Source organism: Panthera uncia (genome assembly GCF_023721935.1).
Source record: "Panthera uncia isolate 11264 chromosome E2 unlocalized genomic scaffold, Puncia_PCG_1.0 HiC_scaffold_20, whole genome shotgun sequence".
NCBI classification, from domain to species: Eukaryota; Metazoa; Chordata; class Mammalia; order Carnivora; family Felidae; genus Panthera; species Panthera uncia.
In genome coordinates, this window is record NW_026057589.1 from 6687272 (window position 1) to 6708428 (window position 21157).

General features: G+C 44.2%; 2 protein-coding genes and 1 pseudogene across 2 annotated transcripts in view; all 3 read left to right on the forward strand.

Annotated features, from left to right (window-relative positions):
• Positions 1 to 2811, forward strand: part of LOC125916397 (chemokine-like factor) — a 19415-nt gene extending 16604 nt beyond the window's left edge. Inside the window, exon 4 of the mRNA XM_049622580.1 lies at positions 2630 to 2811. Within this exon, the coding sequence (XP_049478537.1) occupies positions 2630 to 2746 (117 nt within the window). The 3' untranslated portion in view covers positions 2747 to 2811. The remainder of the gene's footprint in view (positions 1 to 2629) is intronic.
• A 94-nt stretch (positions 2812 to 2905) lies between these two features.
• Positions 2906 to 15876, forward strand: LOC125916398 (uncharacterized; annotated as a pseudogene).
• Positions 15877 to 16107: 231 nt separating this feature from the next.
• CMTM2 (CKLF like MARVEL transmembrane domain containing 2) overlaps positions 16108 to 21157 on the forward strand; it is a 15590-nt gene continuing 10540 nt past the window's right edge. The window contains exons 1-2 of the mRNA XM_049622576.1: positions 16108 to 16639; positions 16777 to 16935. Of these exons, the coding sequence (XP_049478533.1) occupies positions 16358 to 16639; positions 16777 to 16935 (441 nt within the window). The 5' untranslated portion in view covers positions 16108 to 16357. The remainder of the gene's footprint in view (positions 16640 to 16776; positions 16936 to 21157) is intronic.

Genomic DNA, 21157 nt, shown 5'->3' on the forward strand with positions numbered 1-21157 from the left:
ATATATATATATATATATATATATATATATATATATATATGAACAGAACTCTACATTATAATCATCCTTGGATTTCCTAGGCCAGTATATAGTACCTAGTGGCTTAATATTTTTTGTATGAGTATATGCCCTGATTAACGTGGAAGAATATGACTTCACCCTAAAACTGAAGTTCACCAAATAGAAGTTCCTATATATTCCACCTCTGTGTAGGGCTAGACTAGACTGAGAAAAGCTACTGGAATCCATTACACTTAGCTCTGAGAAACCTGATGTCAAGCAAAAAGCCACAGATGACTTTCACAGCGCTTCCTTTTAAAGAAAAGGATACATACCACTTGTTAAGGTGAGACAGACTGCTCTGAACTCAGTTATTTTTTGTCCAGATCCTTCTTCAGATGGAATGTAATACAAAATGTCTCATGATAAGGTTGGAAGAAGCCTTATATTATTTTGAACATTGCTTGAAGAGAAGCAAGCCAGCTTAATCAGACTTGATCCTGGAAGGCAAGCCAAAATAAAAAAGAGTAAAATAATATGGTTTTAGTTCTATCTGATACTCTTCTGAGATTTCTTATAGGAGGTTCAAAATCATTTGGCTTTTCTAGACTCTGATCTAAAGATGTGAATTAGGAACTCCTTATATAAACCTCCATCCTACTTCTTTGTCTTTCCATGGTGTGGGCCACTGGGAGAACTAACCATTCTCAGCCAGCCATGTATGTCAGAATCCATAGTTTTTCATCTCCTTCCTAAGCCCTAAGCAACTTCATAGGGATAAGAATTATTCTAGAAATGAGATAGTGCTGTAATAGCAATTTTCCCCAGTTGTCTTTAATCTTATCCCTCTACTATGGATAAAGAGGGACAGGGCATAGAATTTACAGTGAACCCTTTACAACGTTGACCTCCCACACAGTTGGAACTTTGTAAACTTTGACTTCTCAAGAACTTAACTACTAATAGCCTACTGTTGCCAGAAGTACCGATAACATAAACAGTTAACACATATTTTCTGTATCATATGTATTATATACTGTATCTTACAATAAAGTGAGCTAGAGAAAAGAAAATGTTTTTAAGAAAATCATAGGAGAAATTACATTTATAGTACTCTACTACATCAAAAAAAATCCGTACATAAGTGACCTATGCAGTTCAAACCCATGTTGTTCAAAGGTCAAGTGTACTTTCTTTCATTCACTTATTTTATTCATTCACTGATTCATTCTTTAAAAAGGTGCACTTTGCAGGGGGTGCCTGCGTGGCTCAGTCAGTTGAGCGACCGACTTGGGATCAGGTCATAATTTCACGGTTCGTGAGTTTGAGCCCCGCGTCAGGCTCTCCACTCCCAGCACAGAACCTGTTCAAATCCTCTGTCTCCCCCTCTGCCCCTCCTCAGCTCATGCTCTCTCTCTCTCTCAAAAATAAACAAACATTGAAAGAATAAAATGGTGCACTTTGGTGGATGCTGACAAAGTATAGAGCTGTTGCTGTCCAATGCAGCAGCCACAAGCCACATGTGGCTACCAAGCAATGGAAATGTGGCTGGTCTGATTGAGATGAGCTATACAGGTAAAATACACACTGGATTTCAAAGACTTACTGCAAAAAAAAAAACATAGAATATTTCATAATAACTTTATTATATTGATGAGATGTCAAAATTATATTTTGGATACACTGGGCTAAACAAAATATTCTCTTAAAATTAATTTCACTTGTTTTTTTCTTTTTAATGTGGCTATTAGAAACTTTTAAATTATGTGGCTTACATTGGTGACTCACATTGTATTTCTTTTGGACAGCACTGGACTAGAATGTGAGCCCAGCCTATCCTCACCTTGCTTAGAGCCTAATACAGGAAAGAGAAATGAGAACAGCTGTGTATAAGCTATTGACAGAGTACTGAGGGGTACAGAAAAAAGGAAGCAACTACCTCTCTTTGGCAGCGGAATCTCAATTTGTCAGGAATACAGGGGAGGAAAGGGGAATGGTTCCAGGCAGAGGAACCAGCAACGTGCAGGGTACCAGAGTCACAGGATAGGTAGGAGGTACTGAGTGTGGTCAGAACCTAAGAAGCTGAGTTTGAGATTCAGGATGGAAAACGGAGTGGTTATCTAGAGCCAAGAAGCCCAACTTCCAGGCCATGGGATGGAACTGACCAAATAGTATGCAAGAAATGATATCCCTCTTTTCCAGCCCAGGCGCCAGCTCTCAAATAGCCATCAGAGTACCTAAAGACCTGGTTCTAGTTTATTCCCTTTACTGTAAATTTTTTTTTTCCTGAGGCCTATTTAGAATCCTATCCATTAAGTGTATGATCTTCAGTAGGGCTCTAATACATGTCAGAGCAAGTCAAGACATCCAGACAAGTATTTATTTCAGAGCCTACACCACGTCAATATTATTTCTGCTCACTTATCTTTTCCCTTTCTCTAGGCAAACTTGGAAATGAGAATAAAATGATCTCTGAAGTCTCTTCCCGTTTTAGTATTAGGTGGAAGCAGAGGGAGCAATCTTGGTACCCTAGCAGGAGAGGAAGCCAGTGGGCACACACTTAAAACCTGTGTGAATGACCCAAGGCCAGACCATGGTCACAGCAATGACAAAGTGTGTTTGTTTCCAGGTGTTTGGACTCCTGGCAGCAGTGTGCTGTATTGCCGACGGGGCCCTCATTTACCGGAAACTTCTATTTAATCCAAGTGGTCCTTATCAAAAAAAACCTATTCATGACAAAATGTAAGTTTTGTGATTTTATATTACTTTTTAGTTGATGCTAAGTATTAAATATATTTCTTTATTCTTTCACATATTTTCTGCAGTTGTTCTCACTTTAATCTCAATATGGGAGCCGGAAGAAGAGATGTAGGAATTCTGTGCCCAGTGCTCACCCATACTATAACTTCCAAGGGAGCGCTGGGAGCACCAGGACCTGATCGGACTGGGTTTTCCTGCTCTGGGGCCTGGGTGGCAGAGAAGAACGCGCCTAGGCCACCTTAAATGGTCTCCGGAGCCCTCTTCCTGGCTGGCTGGCTGGCTGGCAGCACCGAGGCGTGGGATTGCAGGGATAGTGAGTTCCCAGCCTAGGCAGCGGCATGGCGTCCCAGGTGGCAAGGAGGGTGGCTGGAGGGCTTGGTCTGTCGGCGGGCAGCAAGAGCTGGGTGCGCGCGAGGCATAGGCGGACGGCGGCCGTTGGGCACGACGCTGGTTCCCAGGGGACAGCCTGGCCGCCGCCGCCGCCGCCGCCGCCATGCAGGCTCAGAGCGGCAGGGCCGGCCTGACAAAGCCAGTCTCGGGGACCACCATGAATGCCCCAAACACCAGGGCATCCTCAGGGAACTTGCAACAACAGCAGCTTACAGGACTCCCAGGGCAATCTGCAGCTGCGGTGCAAGCCTCACGCTCAGGGCAGGGCTCACGATCAAGGCAGAGCTCACGCTCAGGGCAGCCCACACGCCCGGCGAATACAGCACCCAGTACGCCGCAGCCTGCAGTCGCAAGGGCACAGCCTGCAGTCTCAAAGACGCCCCCAGGAAAGCAACAGCAGGTGACCCAGAGCGCAGGGGAGAAGGCCGCCATCCAAAAGCGTGCTGAAGAACAGGCCAAAGTCCTGTTCAAATTCAGGGACAGCTTCAAGCAGTTTTTCTTCTTGCCCACGTGAGTGTTGAAGATCCTGAGGCTGGTGAGCAGAGAGAGCTGGTGATGCAGGGTGGGTGCGGCCTCAGGGAGTGATTCCCAGGAGGTGCCACCTCCGGAAAGCTTCCCTACTTCCCTTTGCCAGTCACCTCTGTTTTGCCGTACCTTTCCTCCCCTTCTCCCCTAGCTCCTCCTCTCACTCAACCCTTAATACTAAATCAGCGCTGTTTTTCCTGTCTCACTTTTATATTCCTCAGGTTTTCCCTCACAAAGGGAATGAGGAAGCAGTGAAGATAATATCAGAAATGTATAAATTAGCAAACAAAACTAATAGAATTGACCAAAACTGATAAACCAATGGCCTATAATAGGGGGAAAAGGGTGAAGAAAGGACATATATTTCAAGTTAGAAACCAGACAGGGAAAATAATCACAAAGGATGAAGAAACTGAGAAGATACCCAAGCTTACCTTGCAAAACAAATAAACAACTAATTGAATGAAATAGTTGATTTTCTAGGAAAACTTAATTACCAAAACTGACCCCAGAATAGAGAAAAACCAACGTAAACACAGACCAATATAAATACAGAAGAAAATGAGAACTAATCAAATGAGTATCCTTCACAGTATATCAGGGCCAGACTTTTTCACACAATTAACTCAAACTTCCATGGGATGTAATTCTGATACTACTGAAACTTTTTCAAAGTATGGAAAAGGAAAAAAGCCCTTCTAAATTATTTTTCAAAGTTGTATATAACACTGGGGCACCTAGGTGGCTCAGTCAGTTAAGTGTCTGACTCTTGATTTTGACTCAGGTCACGATCCCAGGATCATGGGATCGAGCCCCAGATGGAGCTCCACACTTGGTGTGGAGCCTGCTTAAGATTCTCTCTCCCTCTCCCTCTGCCCCTCCCTTGCTTGTTCTCTCTCTCTCTCTCTCTCTCTTTCTCAAAAAAGAAAAAAAAAAAAAGTAATGGAACGCTGAAATAAAAACTTGACCAAGTCAGAAAAAGGAAATTAGAAATCTCACTTGTATCACAGGATTAAGTATCAATATATTAGCAGAAAATATTCATCAGTACTTTAAAAAAATACACTATAATGGTTCAGTATTAGGACTCTATTAAACTAACCCAACATATTATAGGTAAAAGGAGAACAAATTAGATTACATCAAATAAGGAAAAGAACACATTTGACAAAATTCAACATTTATTTCTGATAGCAAAAAAAGAGAGAGAGAAGAAAGGGACCCATAAAAAATAGGAATACATAGATATTTTGTTGACATTATAAAAATAAACCCAAAAGTCCGCATCATATATGATTAGATATCAGAAGTATTCCCATTAAATAAAGAACAGAGAGGATGCCCTTATCAATACTAGTATTCAGTATTTTTCTGGAATAGCTAATCATCACAATTAGACAGGAAAAATAAAGAACAGTTGAAAATAAGAGGCAAAATATATCATTTTTTCAGCTGATATCACTGTATATCTAAAGAACTCAAAATCAACTGGGAAACAATTTAGAACAAGATACTTTCTACTAACTCATTAGGAGTTAGTAGAACAACAACTTAAAATAGAAGAAAATATTCCTCTTTACAAGAGCAATAAAATGATAAAATATCTAAGATTAAATTAAATGAATTTGAAAGACCTATATGAAGAAAACTTTAAAAACTCAGAGATATTTTTAAACCACTAAAATAGCTGGGAAGACATACTTTATTCTTGAATAATAAGAGTAAATTTTTTAATCTTTCCAAATTAGAAGTTAAATGAAATCCCAATTAAATACCAACAGGCTTTTAAATGAAATCCCAGTTAAAATACTAACAGGCTTGGGTGCCTGGGTGGCTCAGTCAGTTAAGCATTTGACTTCAGCTCAGGTTATGATCTCACGATTCACAAGCTAGAGCCCGGGTTTGAATGAACACATGCCCACTTCTCTCTCTCTCTTTCTACCCCTTATGGGATTCTCTCTCTTTCTCTCTCTCTCCCTCTCTCTCTCTCTCTCTCTCTCTCTCTCTCTCTCTCTCTCACCCTTGTTCACTTGTGCTCTCTCTCTCTCTCTCTCTCTCTGCCCCTCATGGGATTCTCTCTCTCTACCCCCTCACTCACTTGCTCTCTCTCTCTCTTTCTCGTTCTCTTTCTCTCTCTCAAAAAAAAATAAAAATGCTAACAGGCTTATGGGGCACCTGAGTGGCTCAGTCTGTTGAGCAACCAACTCTTAATTTTGGCTCAGATCATGATCCCAGGATTGTGAGATCAAGGCTTGCATCCAGCTCCATGCTGAGAGCCTGTGGAATTGAGCTCCATGTGGAACCTGCTTAAGACTGACTCTCTCTCTCTCTCTCTCTCTCTCTCTCTCTCTCTCTCTCTCCCTCTGCCCCTCCCTTGCTCTCAATGTTTCTCTCTCTCTCTCTCTCTCTCTCTCTCTCTCTCTCAAAACACACACAAAAAGCCCCCCCAAAAAAAAATCCAACAGGCTTAGTTTGGGGAACTAGACCAAGACAAACATGGGATTTATAAACCATCTGAGAATGAGTGCTGAAAAGGGGACTAGGTCAGACAATAATATAATATAAAATTAATTTCCTGTAATTTCAAAAGTACTAGAAAAGAATCGGCAACTCAGTACGAGAGGATAGTCTCAAATAGACCCAAATACATGTGAGAATTTAGTACACGATAAAGGTAGGATTTCAGATGACCAGGGAAAATAACTGGTGTTTCCCAATAAATGATGTTGGGATAATCAACAGTTTGGAAAGAAAACTGGAGCTCTACCTCACTCTATCAAATCAGCATATATTTACTCTACTCGTATGTACTTACTTCTTTCCAGCATGAAGTAAACACTGTGAACAGCTGTTACTTTTAAGGAAATAGACTAGGATTGGGTTGAGGAAGAAGAAAGAAATCAGTATTTTTTTTTTATTCTTCTGTACTTAAATGTCCATTTAAATTATTTCCATGTATTATTTCATTTCTTGAAAATATGAGAAATTTTACACATAAACTGTACGTACAAAATCATACAGGCAATTGCCATATAGTCAGATTTACTTCCTAACAGTTTATGGGTTAGCTTTGTTTTTTAATAGCCCATGTGAATTAAAACAAATCCTGTTTCTTTCATTGCAGGGTCTTATAGGAGCATTAGTTTGTTTCATCACTGCCAAAGCCCATGAGTTGTATATAGCCATCACAGTTCTGGAAATGTGCATCGTTCTTTTTTTATTATAATATATATACTAGACATTCACCACTTGCTGATTTGTTTAGATTGGTCCTTACTTGTAAGTGTTCACTTTCGTAATTCAAATATAAGCTCTGCTCTTGGTCCCAGAGTAGCGTCTCTCCTCAAGTGAAAACCAAAGAGCTATCTTTCTGGACAAGGACATAACTCATCTATGACAGGGTGTTGCCCTAGTCCCAGGGGAGAAACTAGTCTAATACCCAGAAAGAGTCCTTGGACCTCTCTGTCTATGGCAGAATGAATGCACACACCTGCTTCTGTCTCATTATGCACTGAACAGGATAGTCTGCAGCTTGTCCTAACAAAAATTTCAATTAGTATATTCAGTAGGTAAAAACACTTCTCATTTATTGCTTGTAAAACAGTACATGCTGCTACTTTTCAAACAGCAACTACTCTAACAAATTATTAAACATTTCGCCCCTGCAAAAGCAAGAGCTGGCACGGCGAAGTTGTAGAAAATTGTCATACATACCCAGAAAGATTGCAGGAGTCCCATCGTTTCATGGGTATAAAGGGTCCACACTCCTAAAAGGGTGCCATATGATGGCGTTGCCTTCTTCAGTAGCTTTTTCCAGAGTTTCCTATTCTTTACCAACTGAAAGCTTCCTGAAGCTAACCCCCCAGGTCTCAGATAAATCCTATTTCTTTTTTTATTTATTAAAAAAAAACTTTTTAAAATGTTTTTATTATTTTTGAGACAGAGAGAGACTGAGCATGAGCAGGGAAGGGGCAGAGAGAGGGAGAGACACACAGAATCTGAAGCGAGCTCCAGGCTCTGAGCTGTCAGCACAGAGCCCGATGCAGGGCTCGAACTCAGAGTGTGAGATCATGACCTAAGCTGAAGTCAGACGCTTAACCGACTGAGCCACCCAGGCGCCCTGATAAATCCTATTTCTTGTGGAGCCTGAGGTTCTGCATCCTCGCAGACTAGAGAACTACAGTTGTGGCCAGATACAGACGTGGGCCCCTTCCTAGCTGTGTGAACTTTAGCCTCAGTTTCCCCATCTAGGAAATTCAGCAAAGGAAAAGGGTGATCATAGTAACTCCTTGACAGGGTTTCTGTAACACTTAAATGTGTTTAAAGCAAATAGCACAATGCTCAGCACAAAGTGAACATTCACTTACAAAGTGTCTATCAGACCCCATAATGTAGTTGGATGGCTTTTACCATTTCATCTTGCACCGTGAAATCCCAACTCAGAGTTCAGGCCTCTCCCACATCCCACTTCCTTATAGTACCCTTTTCTAACCTTAAGGTAGGATTGGTTGCTATTGAGCTAAAACTCAAAATATTTCCTTCAAGGTGTGAGGGATTTTCTGAAAAGGCTGCTTTTTCTACCTCTATCCTTGGGTCAGAACAGTCTCTTTCCTTTGGATGACTATGGAAGCCCAAAGTGTGATTCAGAGTCCCTGCCTTTTTCTTACTACTATCTTCCAATATATGGGCCAGAGTCTGGAAGAGCACATAAATATGCCTGGTAAGCTCCCAGGAGCTTCACAGTTGGGGAAACTAAGTAGGTTGCTCAGTTATTCTAATGTTCCATTGACTAACAGTACACATACTAAGCCACCACGTGCTAACCAACATAGTTGGTCGGATGGTGTGCTATCTAATTGACTTGGAAGGTTTTTTTCAAAGACTTATCAACACAGGATCCAAACTGCCTTCTCCTATCCTGTCCCTTCCTTTCTAATCTTCCCTTTCAGATTCTGTAAGATGAAGGACATGTACATATGAGACTGTTCAGAAAGGTAGTTACCACTGGGTGGTAACTGGGAGGCCTTGGCCCCGGGAGGCATGGTGCTGGTTTAGGGACAGCACAAACCAAACACTGGCTTGGTGCCTAGGAGATAACTCCTTGTCACTTCAGAGAGTAGGTGGACTTGGAGATGTGTCGGCATCAAGCTGTAGAAGTCCCTTGGGACCTTATGGAAAGGGCAGTGTGGGAAGCCCGAGAACACGTGCCTTATTTCATGCTGTACCAGTTTTAGGGCTCCATATAGGTTCAAAGGCCGGCCCACACACCAGAGGGATCCAGCTATGAAAGAAGCTGTCACTTCTTTCAGTCCTTCTTTCCTAGCAAGACGGTTTGGTGCCCCCAAGGCATAGGATGAGAGTAAGTAGTACTGATTTTAAGTGGCGATTTCCTTAAAGGCTCACATGAATACAGAGTTCCTTATTCCTCTTTCCCATTCTTGTTTGGTAAGGGGCTAATGATGAAAATTCCCAGCAGGGAAACAGAAAGTTTGATAAATCAGGACTTCGGATGCTCAGCGGGGCAGCATCAAGAGTACTGGCCTCACATACAGGCTGAGATCTGTGGATTCTGGGGCCATATTTTGGCAATGCCTCTTTCTCTGTGGCCTGGGCTTGGGGACGGTTGCATCTTCTTGCTTCTGTGAAGGCTATGCCAGTGACCCTGACAACCAAGGGTCTCACCTCTCAGCCTCCTGGACTTATTATCATGGGTCTTCATCAGAGCTAGCGAGAATACAGCTTTCCTCACCCCACCCATGGTGGGGTCACTGTCTTCATTTTTAGACTTCATCACCAATTTTATATTCTAGTATCATCTGTCAACGTACCCAGGAAAAGTATGAACTATACTATCTTCTGAATTGTCTGTATTTTTAACACTTCTACATTACAAAAAAATATTATCCAATATGTTCAGAGAAACTGAGTTCTGGTCAAGCAGATGTTTTTGCCACTAGAAAACAATTTTTTTAAAAAAAGAGCATAATAAATAAAATAAAACTCTGTAGAAGTGACGATTCCAAAACTACCAGCAATATCTTTACATTTGTAAGTAGGAGATATCAGCTTTAGAATGTCCCCTTCAAATAAGATTAATGACAAAGCACAGTTCTGGTCATTTCTGATCAGGTTACGCCATGTGTTTGGAGAACTCCAGGCACAAATGGAATCAATGGAAGTTGCAGATAGTTGAATACTATATAATGTGTATTATATACAAATTCTTGTTACAAATACCATATTTTATGAAACAAATTGTCAGTGTTCAAAATTTTTTCTAATATGCAGTGATGTTTAAAAATAAGCATTCACCATTAAAGCATCTCTTTCTTGCCCAGTTATACTTCTACACAATTTTGTTTATGGAAACAATTTGGGAGCTTTATGGGAAAATAATAGTCAAGTAACAAATCCATCTCTCATTTTAGTCAGAAAAGGCTACTTGAGTCAATAGGGTATTTAGTCAACGGGAAAAGAAAAGACGATGAGTAAAGACAGCATTCGTGGGGAAACCAGAGTCCTCCTGCACATGAAAAGTCTTAGATGCAATTTGTATTCCATCAGAAAGAACATTCCTCTGTCTCTGTCTCTGTCTCTATCTCTGTCTCTCTCTCTCTCTCTCTCTCTCTCTCCATCAGAGATGAGGCCAACAACAAGAATGATGTGTTTAAGACAAAAGGGAGAAGGGGGGTTAGTCCAGAGAAGGCCCCCAGATACTCAAGTCAGGCTGCAGAGGGTCCTAGCCACTTACTGGGTGAGCAACCCCAAGCATGTTGCTTAGCCATCTGTAAACTGGGGACAATGTGTTTGTTGTGAGAATCAAATGAGATTAACACCCTGGCACAGTATGTGACACACAGGGAGTGCACAAGAAAATGTGAGCTATGAGAGAAATGTTAGAAATAAGGCAAACATTAGCGCCAAAGGACAGTCCAGGGGAGCACTTCCTTGTAAGCAAGGACCAGAGGAAACTATGGTAAGGACAGACTAAACTAACGTCTAGTATTCCAATGAGGAGATTGGAATTATGACAGGTAATCAACGATTGGTTACCGAAGCCTAGTCTGCATTAGTATTATTATTTATTTGCTTTCATCTAAATTCTCAATGATCTATGGCCACAGCTAGTTAATTTTAAAAAGTTTAGTTAGGGGGCGCCTGGGTGGCTCAGTCGGTTAAGCGGCCGACTTCGGCTCAGGTCATGATCTTGCCGTGCGTGAGTTTGAGCCCCGCGTCGGGCTCTGTGCTGACAGCTCAGAGCCTGGAGCCTGTTTCAGATTCTGTGTCTCCCTCTCTCTGACCCTCCCCCGTTCATGCTCTGTCTCTCTCTGTCTCAAAAATAAATAAACGTTAAAAAAAATCAAAAAAAATAAAAAGTTTAGTTAGTTTTAAAAATTTTACACTCTGCCTCTTAGTTGTAAGAGTGAGCCCTTGTTCACATTTTTTAATATCTTGGTTTACACAATCCTAAAGCACTAAGCTCCTTGAAAACTGTAAACCAGTGTACCTACCCCACTGTGGGCAGACCTCTCATTCAGCCCACAGAACCCAGCTGGAACTTACTTCTAACCTTCACCATCCCTGCACCTTGTCCCCCTTTCAGCGTTACCCACCAGGTACCCAAATAATTAGTGCCTCTCCAAGAGGCAAGTCACATTCCATGATGGGGTAGGGCTCCTTGCTCATCAATCCCAACAGGAAGAACACCTGAGGTTTTCAGAAAGTTTACCAACTGCGTACATTTTGAAGGCAAATATCCTAAGTCCACATTGTGATGAACTCTCACGACCCGCTAGATGCCAGGCATTTATCATCTGGTATTTTCAGATTCATTACACCATTTAATCCTCAGATCAACCCAATGAACCCCAATCATTATCCCCATATTAAAAATGAGCATGTTTACACAGAGGGATGATAAAACATGCCCCAGATCACACATTTAGGAATTGGCAGAGCAAAAGAGTTCATCAACAAAACACACTCCCACCTTACATGTCCCACACCATTTTCACCCTCCGTGACCCGTTATCCACAGAAAATGCCCAAGATGGATGCTGCCTTCCAACCTGGGGTGGGGGGGGGGGGGGTGGGAACAGTTCATTTCCTTCTTATTTGAGTGTCTCTGGTGGGAGGCAATAGTGAGACACTAGGGAGTTCTGACTCCTTGGCAGATATCCAGTCTTAGGCAATTTAATAAACCTCTCTAAGCCTCTGCTATGTCCTTTTAAAATAGAGATCATAACAATGCTGACTTTGGAAGGTGTTTGTGAGGGTTAAATAAGATAATGACTTGGAAACACTTGGCACATTGAAGAGCTCCGTTAGAGCCATTTATGATTCTGTACACTGGATGGCAGGGCTCCCTGATGTATTTGGGCAGGTGCACCAGACAGGCTGATGCTACCAAGTCAAGAAATCAAGACTTAAGGACTTAAAATGTTCCAATTAGATATCAGGGCCACGGTTCTACTTCCCCAGGCTTTTGACCCTCCCCACACTAGTGCCACTGACAGGTTGTGCACCCACTTTTCCATTATTGCTCTAATACCAAAGTCCAGCCTCTGCTTATCCTCATGAGTGGCCTCCATCTACTCATCCTCACACTTTATTTAGCACACAAAGCAGTAGACTGGGCTAGCAATGAAAGAACTCAGTACTGAAATCCAGAAGGAAGGACAAAGACAGCCTATAAATGCCAGGGCACACTCAATTCTGGCCATTTCTTAGGAAAAGCTCAAAAGTCAACAGCACAAGCATTCACTCAAGAATACCAGGTCTGCTCCTCAGACGAGTTCCATCCTTTTTGGAATATGTGAACCTACAGAATAAATAAGATCCAACTTCCAGAGTATTAATTCTACCTGCAGATTTGGGAGTGCAATTAAATCAGTAAAGTGCTACTCTAAAATTTAATTTTTATATTAAAAATGTATTATGGAATAGAAATGCAGAATTTACATTAGGTTAATATATTATGTTTTTTAAAAATCACATTTATGGAAGTCCAATTTGGGTAGGCCCCCATACCTCTAGGGTTTTTTTCATGCTCATTTGCCTGTGCCCTTTAAGAAGACAATGATGGGGAAGTTGTCAGCTTTTTTTTTTAATGGCGTTCTTTAATGAAACTAAATCCATTTCTGTTGACAAAGGACCTTAAAATCACATAAACTCATGTCTTGGAAGATACAAGAACTATGCTGCTAATGTCCTCTTAATAGTAATCAAAGGTAAAGTCTTAAAAAGGCATCCATCCTTACATAGGTAATTGGCCAACTTAAGTATTTTGTGAAATCACATTTTCTTGTAAAGTTGACAGTTTTCTTTTTTTTAATTTTTTTTAACGTTTATTTATTTTTGAGACAGAGAGAGACAGAGCATGAACAGGGGAAGGGCAGAGAGAGAGGGAGACACAGAATCCGAAACAGGCTCCAGGCTCTGAGCTGTCAGCACAGAGCCCGACGCGGGGCTCAAACTCACAGACCGTGAGATCATGTCCTGAGCCGAAGTCGGACGCTTAACCAACCGAGCCACCCAGGCTCCCCTAAAGATGACAGTTTTCAATTCTGTATTACAGGATCTTATCAACAGTTCATTACAACTGTGTTCCTTCTAATAGTTGCCATCTTGGCGATGCAAGAAATGGAAAGAAGGCATTTATTCTATGTTGGAGGGGTAAGTTGAAGCCTTCATGACCCCAGTTAAGACCAGTATTTCAAAACTCTTTGCAAAGGAAAACTGACAGACCATAAGTATTTCATTTACACAATAACATTCACACCACCACCCCTTCTCTTTCTTGCACTTACTTCTTCAGAAGGTGTGAAGTGGCATAAACTCTAAGCTCATGAAAATCTTCATTCTAATACTCATTCTCCAAATAGGTACAAACTCCCCTTTTGAGAATCATACACACTATTTTTTGAAATATTGCAACATGGTGTTCTTGTCTATAAATAGGACTTTGACTTTTCTGGACTAGAGAATTGTATTTTAAAAGCACATGAGGGGGGCCTGGGTGGCTTAGTGGGTTAAGCGTCTGACTCTTGATCTCTACTCACGTCATGATCTCACAGTTTGTGGGATCAAGCCCCATGTCAGGCTCTGCAATGTCAGTGCAAGCCTGCTTGGGATTCTCTCTCTCCCACTCTCTCTGCCCCTCCCCTGCTTGCACTCCCTCTCACTCTCTCTCAAAAAAATAAACAAGCATTAAAAAAAATATTTTTTTAAGCACATGAAAAGGAAAACACATGAATAGAAAAAAAAAGTGCATTGTTAAAAGTGGATGGCCCAGCCTATTCAGGAAGGAAGGAAGCTAGCTCCCAGCATGTGCCCCACACATGGCCAGGCATGTTCTGACTTAATCTTTACAATTCTCATTTTTACAGATATGAGAACTGGGGTTAAATACCTTACCCTGGGACACAAGGCTGGGACAAACTGAGACTCAAATCTTCATCATATGAAGAGCACAAGAAATGGCAGATTAAATGCTTTGAAGATGGAGGGTGGGAAGTGGGGAGGTGAGACTTTGGTTTAAGAAGTTAAGCACTGGGAACAGAAATTAATCCAGAAAAAAAAGTTTGAGTTCTTTCAATTCATCCCATAATCAGTAGATATTTGTCAGTCCCATTGGATTGTGCCAGGGATAAGTCCCTTATCCCTGTGGGAGCCCACAGATTAGCTGAGGCAAGACATACCTAGAAAATGTTAAGTGACGCTGAAGAGAAACACCTAAAGTGGGCAGGATTTGGGGAGCACCTAGAATCTTGGGTGCTTGCTATGGGCTGCTGGTCCCCATCTGCTAACTCAGCCACCAAGCCTTCTCCTACCTGCCAGGGGCTCCCACGCTCTGGTCTCTATCGATTTCTACCTGAATAGCAGGAGCCCCCAACCACATCTCACTGGTTTCCCTGCCTCCAGTCTGATTCACCTCATGGCTACTGCACATGGGCTTTCTGACTCTGGCACCTGAACTTTCCTCTTTTTTTTTTTTTTTTAAGTTTTATTTATTTTTGAGACAGGGAGAGACAGAGCATGAACAGGGGAGGGTCAGAGAGAGGGAGACACAGAATCTGAAACAGGGTCCAGGCTCTGAGCTGTCAGCACAGAGCCCGACGCGGGGCTCGAACTCACAGACTGCGAGATCATGACCTGAGCCGAAGTCGGCCGCTTAACCGACTGAGCCACCCAGGCGCCCCTGAACTTTCCTCTTGATAAAGTCCCATATTCTACACTTGTAGCCTCAATTCTGCCACCTCCTTCACCAGCTCCAGAGGTCTCAGGTACACTACAATCCTTGGAGACCTCTGGCCAGTGTCTTAAGTTTTCTTCCTCCCAGTTGGTCCCCTTGGGAATTCCTTCCTGCCCTTTACAAACATAGCCCAGGAGTCCTTTCCACTAAGGGTCCTCCTCAGGACCCCATCCCTGTCTGGAGCCTCCCTAAGGCCAGCAATCTTCTCTGGTCCTTTCCTGGTGCCTCAGGTATCAGGTGAGGTCGTTACTGGCAGCAAAATCCCCCATTTCCAAAATCCTTTTCTCTGGGAATAGCAGAATGCGCCGCAGCAGCCAGCTGGGCAGACACCAAGAAGGTAGTGCAGGGTCAGAGGGGGACAGGAGGCCACCTGCAGCCCCCGCCTGGGATGGGATAGGGAAGACAGGTTGCTGTTAAGCTGCCAAGTAATGCAGCCTTTCCTTTCCGTATATGGTCTTGTGTCTGACAGTCCCTGTGTCTCACCGCGGCAATCGGCAATCGTGTGTATCTTCGATGGGGCTCTGGTTGCCAAATTGGTGAGGAATACGGTGAAAAGTGTCCTGGGAATCGAACTTGAATGTCTTCCAGGCCGTGGAACCCACCGCACGGGCACCAGCAAAATCACCCGCGCGGGCACGGGCACCGGCACAAGCACCTGCGGCCACGCCAGCCAAACCACCCCAGCCAGCGCAGGGGCCCGCCAAACCACCCCAGTCCGCACCGTCGCCGGGACCCGCCTCCAGGCGCCCATCCTCCCGGACATCCTCGGGCATCCTCAGTGGGCACCGTTCAAGACCAAGGTTGGACCTTCAAAGGGGGCACCCTCGCGGACATAAGCGTCTGTGCCTCATCCCTCCCGGTGATCCCACCACTGAGCTTGCATATGCTGTCACCCATTCTGGCCCAGAGGCGATCATAAAATCAGAGCTGCTAAATCGGGAACATCTCTGCTGCCTCGCGTCGCCTTGTGTAAAAGTCGAGTTTCATTTCCCTGCGGCCGCTGCGCCCTCACGGCGCAGGACGAATCCGACCCAGGACGCCATGGCCAGGGTCTTGACCCCGGCCGAGTTCCAGCCAACGCGAGCACGGCGGTACAACCCTGAGGCCACCTCCCGCGCAGGCGGAAGCCCCCCTCCCCCCTCGCAGGGGGCCCGGGCTGGGGCCGAGGCTCCCGCGTGGGGGTGGGCGGCGTGGCTAGGGCCGGGCCCTTGACGCCCACTCCGGTCCTCTAGGTGTGAGAGAGGTGCGACCGCAGGGAGACGTGGCGCGCTGGGCAGCGCCGGGCGTTGGCGTTCGCGCGTGCCGGCCGTTGAGCGGGACCTGGAAGCGGGTGGGTGGGCACCAGTCTCGCTCAGAGGCCAGGCCTGTCCGGCGCCAGCAGGAGAGAGATCGCGCAGGAGGTGAGAAGTTAAGAACTCCCACGCAAAGATGGCTGACAAAGGCAAAAAGGGCAAGAAGGCGGCGGCGGCGGCGGCGGCGGCGGCACCTGCATCGGCGCCCGCAGCTGCGCCGCTGTCCCCTCCTGCAGCTGACGAACCAGGGGACAAGAAAGACCAAGAGGACAAGGAGATCAACAAAAAGCCAAAGTTGGTGCAGCCCAAGGATGAAGTGGGCACCAGGAAGGGGTGTCGCCGCTACATGTGGGAATTCAAGAAAGGCAATAGAGAGTTCTGGGTGATCGGGCACGCCGAGGTCAAGATCCTGAGCTTGGTAAGTTGGGCTGGTACACCAGGGCGGAGGCCCAACCATGAAAAGAGGGTGAAGGAGCAGGCTCCAGAGGGGCTCCAGAAGGGCTCTAGAGTAGGGGAGAGCCCTTTGCGGTAGCTCAGGTATATGTCTCCCGGCAGGGCTGCCTGATAGCTGCACTGGTACTGTTCACGGGGACCAGCGTGCACCCTCTCCTGATGCTCATCATCACCATGGAGATGTCCATCTTCTGCTTCTTCTTCATCACCTACACCCTCGCCATCAACAGATACATACCCTTCATCCTGTGGCCCATTTCTGTAAGTGAGAGGAGGTGGGGACCGCCTGAGGCTGGTGTGCATTCATGGGTGTGTCCTGAACAGTGACTGAACAGAGAAACACCCTGCACCCTCCATATTTGTGCCCCAGCCTTGGGTTCAGCACCTCCAGGGGGGCCAGGGTAGGGGAAGCTGAAGTTAGGTTACAAAAGGCTCTCAAAAACCCCAGCTTGGGGGCGGGGAGGCCTCTTACCTACCTGGTGGTCCAAGGAAGAGGTCTCTGCTTTCCTGGGGCTTTGCTCTCCTCAGGAGGGGTGGCGTAGCAACTAGCTCTATCCCCCCCCCCCACTTCTGTGCCAGCTAACACTTGAGTGGAGAGATCACCCCAGAAGGTACCCCATCCTCAGAATTCAAAGAAGAAAACCCATCTTCCCATAAATCAGTAAAATAAAATGAGAATTTTAAAAAAATCACTTTTAAGCAGTCTTAGATCTCTAGTGACTATCCCTGTAAAAGATGTTAAGCCCAGAAGAATGTTCAGCCCAAAGCAGGCATCCATTGGAACAGGAGCTGGGCAAGTTACCCAATCACTCATAGCCTGTTTCCTTCATCTGTAATATGAGGACAGTAATAATCTCTCATGGGATGGTGCCTGAGGAGTAAATACAAAGTGCTTGATGCTGTGCCTGAGGACTTCTGGACTTGAATCGTAGAGCACACCCACCTAACTCCCACCTCACTGCACATTCACAGCAAGCCTCCAGAGTCCTAAACTCAAGAGTTTCACTTACTTTACATATGAAATGGTCCCAGAATGGCCACCTAACTTACCCCCAGGTAACTCAGCTAGTAAGTGGTGGAAAAAGGATTCAAACCCAGCTTTGTCAGTGGAGTCTGAGTTCCTAACTACACTCCGTCCTGCTTCCTTGTCAAACGTTATTAGGGCCTAGGGATTCATAGGTCTCAGGGAGGTAGGCGAGAACCCCCAATATAGGGAGAAAGGAGAGGAGGACCGAATACGACTCTTGGGAAAGGGGTAAGCAGAGGACAAAGTAAAGGAACAAGCAGAGGGCAAGCTCCCAGCCAAGGAACTTGCAAGATACTTTTAGTTCCAGCAAGATGAAAGCTCAATAAACCCTGAAAATCCTCCTGCTGCACCTACCTAAAACTACTACGGAAAGTGCAAACACAACTGCTATAAACGAATGGCTGAGCTGGTAAAACGGGAAACACACAAGTGCCAAAAATGAAAAACAGGAGCAGTGATCAAATAACCTGCTGAAGTGTGGGTAGCAATGGCCTACGAAGTATTACCCCAGGAACCTGGAGTATGGATTTTCATACACTCTTGAGTTAAAGGAGATGAGGCCCTGGTCCTAAGCAAAACGGGGATTTAGAACTGAGACCCCTGTGTAAAGCCAGCACCCTGCAAAGACTGAACCCTTAGGGAAAAGACAGGCGGAGAAGACTCCTTTCCCCACCAAACAGAGGAACAAGAGGCCTGTTCACCTCTGCCCGAGCTTGGAGTGGAAAAAACAAAAAAGACCACTTTGAGAAATAGAAGCCTTGAGCCTGCATCTTGTACAGATTTGGTTTGAATTTTTACCACCTTCATCCTGGAAACCTTCATGCAGCCTAGAAAATTTGTGCCTTGGAATTAGAATAAAATGATCCCAATTTAATGACGTTCTGATAATGTCCTTGGGACTCCTGACAGAAACAAATGCAAAGTCACAATCAAAGAATAAAGACTGGAGTGCTTGGGTGGCTCAGTCAGTTGGGGGTCTGACTTCGGCTCAGGTCACGATCTCGTGGTCCATGAGTTCAAGCCCCGAGTCAGGCTCTGTGCTGACAGCTCAGAGCCTGGAGCCTGCCTCAGATTCTGTTTCCCTCTCTCTGCCCCTCCCCTATTCACACTCTGTCTCTCTCTCTCTCTCTCTCTCTCTCTCTCTCTCTCTCTGAAAAATAAGTAAACATAAATTTTTTAAAAAAGCATAAAGAAATTCTCACAGTACAGGTGGGGGTGGGGAGAGACTTGTCAAAAATGAATGCACAGTTCAAAACTACAAAACACCTGATTTTAAAATCCCCATATCTGGGGCGCCTGGGTAGCTCAGTCGGTTAAGCGGCCGACTTCGGCTCAGGTCATGATCTCACAGTCCGTGAGTTCGAGCCCCGCGTCAGGCTCTGTGCTGACAGCTCAGAGCCTGAAGCCTGTTTCAGATTCTGTGCCTCCCTCTCTCTGACCCTCCCCTGTTCATGCTCTGTCTCTCCCTGTCTCAAAAATAAATAAAACGTTAAAAAAATAAAATAAAATAAAATAAAATAAAATAAAATAAAATAAAATAAAATCCCCATGTCTAAGAATTGACAATCAGCAAACATAAAAAAAAAGAGGAGGATTAGAACCCTGAGAATATGAGATTAACAGAAGAGCTGTCTGAAAATAATAAGAAATATACTTAAAATAATTAAAGACATAAACAGAGACCTAAGAACAGGAAAAGACATTATAAAGACAGAATAAAAAGATCTTTTTTTAAGTACAAAATACAATGTCTAGAATTAAACATCTAGTTTTTGAATTAAAAATGTCAATAGATGGGTTATAAAGCATATCAGACAAAGCTGGAGAATTAGCAAACTGAAAGATGTGGGAAAATGACCCAGGATATAGCACTGAGAGATAAGGACAGAAAATAGAAGAGAAGTTGAGACAGAGAAAATAGAATGAGAAAGTCCATCATAAGCCTAATAGGAATTCCAGAAGAAAAGACTCAAAAGAAGGGAAGAGAGGAGGGGCACCTGGGAGGCTCAGTCAGTTAAGCGTCCAACTTCAGCTAAGGTCATGATCTCCCAGTTTGTGAGTTCGAGCCCCATGTCAGGCTCTGTGCTGACAGCTCAGAGCCTGGAGCCTGCTTCGGATTCTGTGCTTCCCTCTCTCTCTGCCCCTGACCTGCTTGTGCTCTCTCTCTCTCTCTCTTTCTCTCTCTCTCTAAAAAAAATAAATAAATAAATATTAAAATTTTTTTTTAAAAAAGAATGGAGGAGGGGAAATAAAGTGATAATGACTGAGAACTCTCCAGGTTTAATGAGTGACATCACTAAATATGGCAGTGTCAGAAATGCCAAAACTCTGTCCCTCCACTAAAGCAATGATTAGGCTGTCAAAACCCATCAGAAACAACTTTTTCAGAACTCTGGAATCCAATCTTAGAAGCTTACAACCGAGGGAATGGTTAATAAAGAAAGAAGCTGTTGGGTGTGATAAGAGAGTGTTTGTGCCATTTTAACATACCTCCCCGCCATCCTTCATACCCAAGCTTGTCTGTTACCATGAAGATAACAGCCCACATTCCTGGTCACACTCTTTGCTGGTAGCAGAAGGAACAACACAGACCTTGCTCTCAAAGAATTATGGTTGTGTGTTTTTACCTGTCTGGTGACTCTTTGAGGGCTGGGCCCTCACCTGCCTCAGAGCTTTCTCGAGGCTGAAGTGGCCTCCTGGAAAGCATTTGTCAAAAGCACTTAAAGGCCTATCTACTAACCATAACCACATCTGATTGGGCAAGGGACATCAAATGAGGTACCCAATAGACCAGAAGTTTGGGAAAGAAGAGCCTGGGGAAAGAGATGCATGGGGGAATAAGAACTCTGAAAAGCTACCACATACACCAGGGAATCCAGAAGGCTACACACATGCCAAGGACTGGACACATGCTCAGAAAAGACCCTAAGCTTTTGCCTGTTGCTGACCTTTACCCTCTGTACAAGCAGCAAGGGAAAACTGAGAGTTCTAAACAGCCTGGACAATTGTTGAAGTAATACCTCAAAACAAAGCCAATTTGAAAAGAATGGTAGAATATTTTTGTTTGTTTTCAGATATTTAAGGAAATCTCTTTCAAATCACTACATGATTTGCTAGCAAAACAGGGACTTCAGTTGCAGTACGGAATGAATAGTCTTAAAAAAAATAGTTTAGGGGCGCCTGGGTGGCGCAGTCGGTTAAGCGTCCGACTTCAGCGAGGTCACGATCTCGCGGTCCGTGAGTTCGAGCCCCGCGTCGGGCTCTGGGCTGATGGCTCAGAGCCTGGAGCCTGTTTCCAATTCTGTGTCTCCCTCTCTCTGCCCCTCCCCCGTTCATGCTCTGTCTCTCTCTGTCCCAAAAATAAAATAAAAAAAAAACGTTGAAAAAAAAAATAAAATAAATAAAAAAAAAGGGCGCCTGGGTGGCGCAGTCGGTTAAGCGTCCAACTTCAGCCAG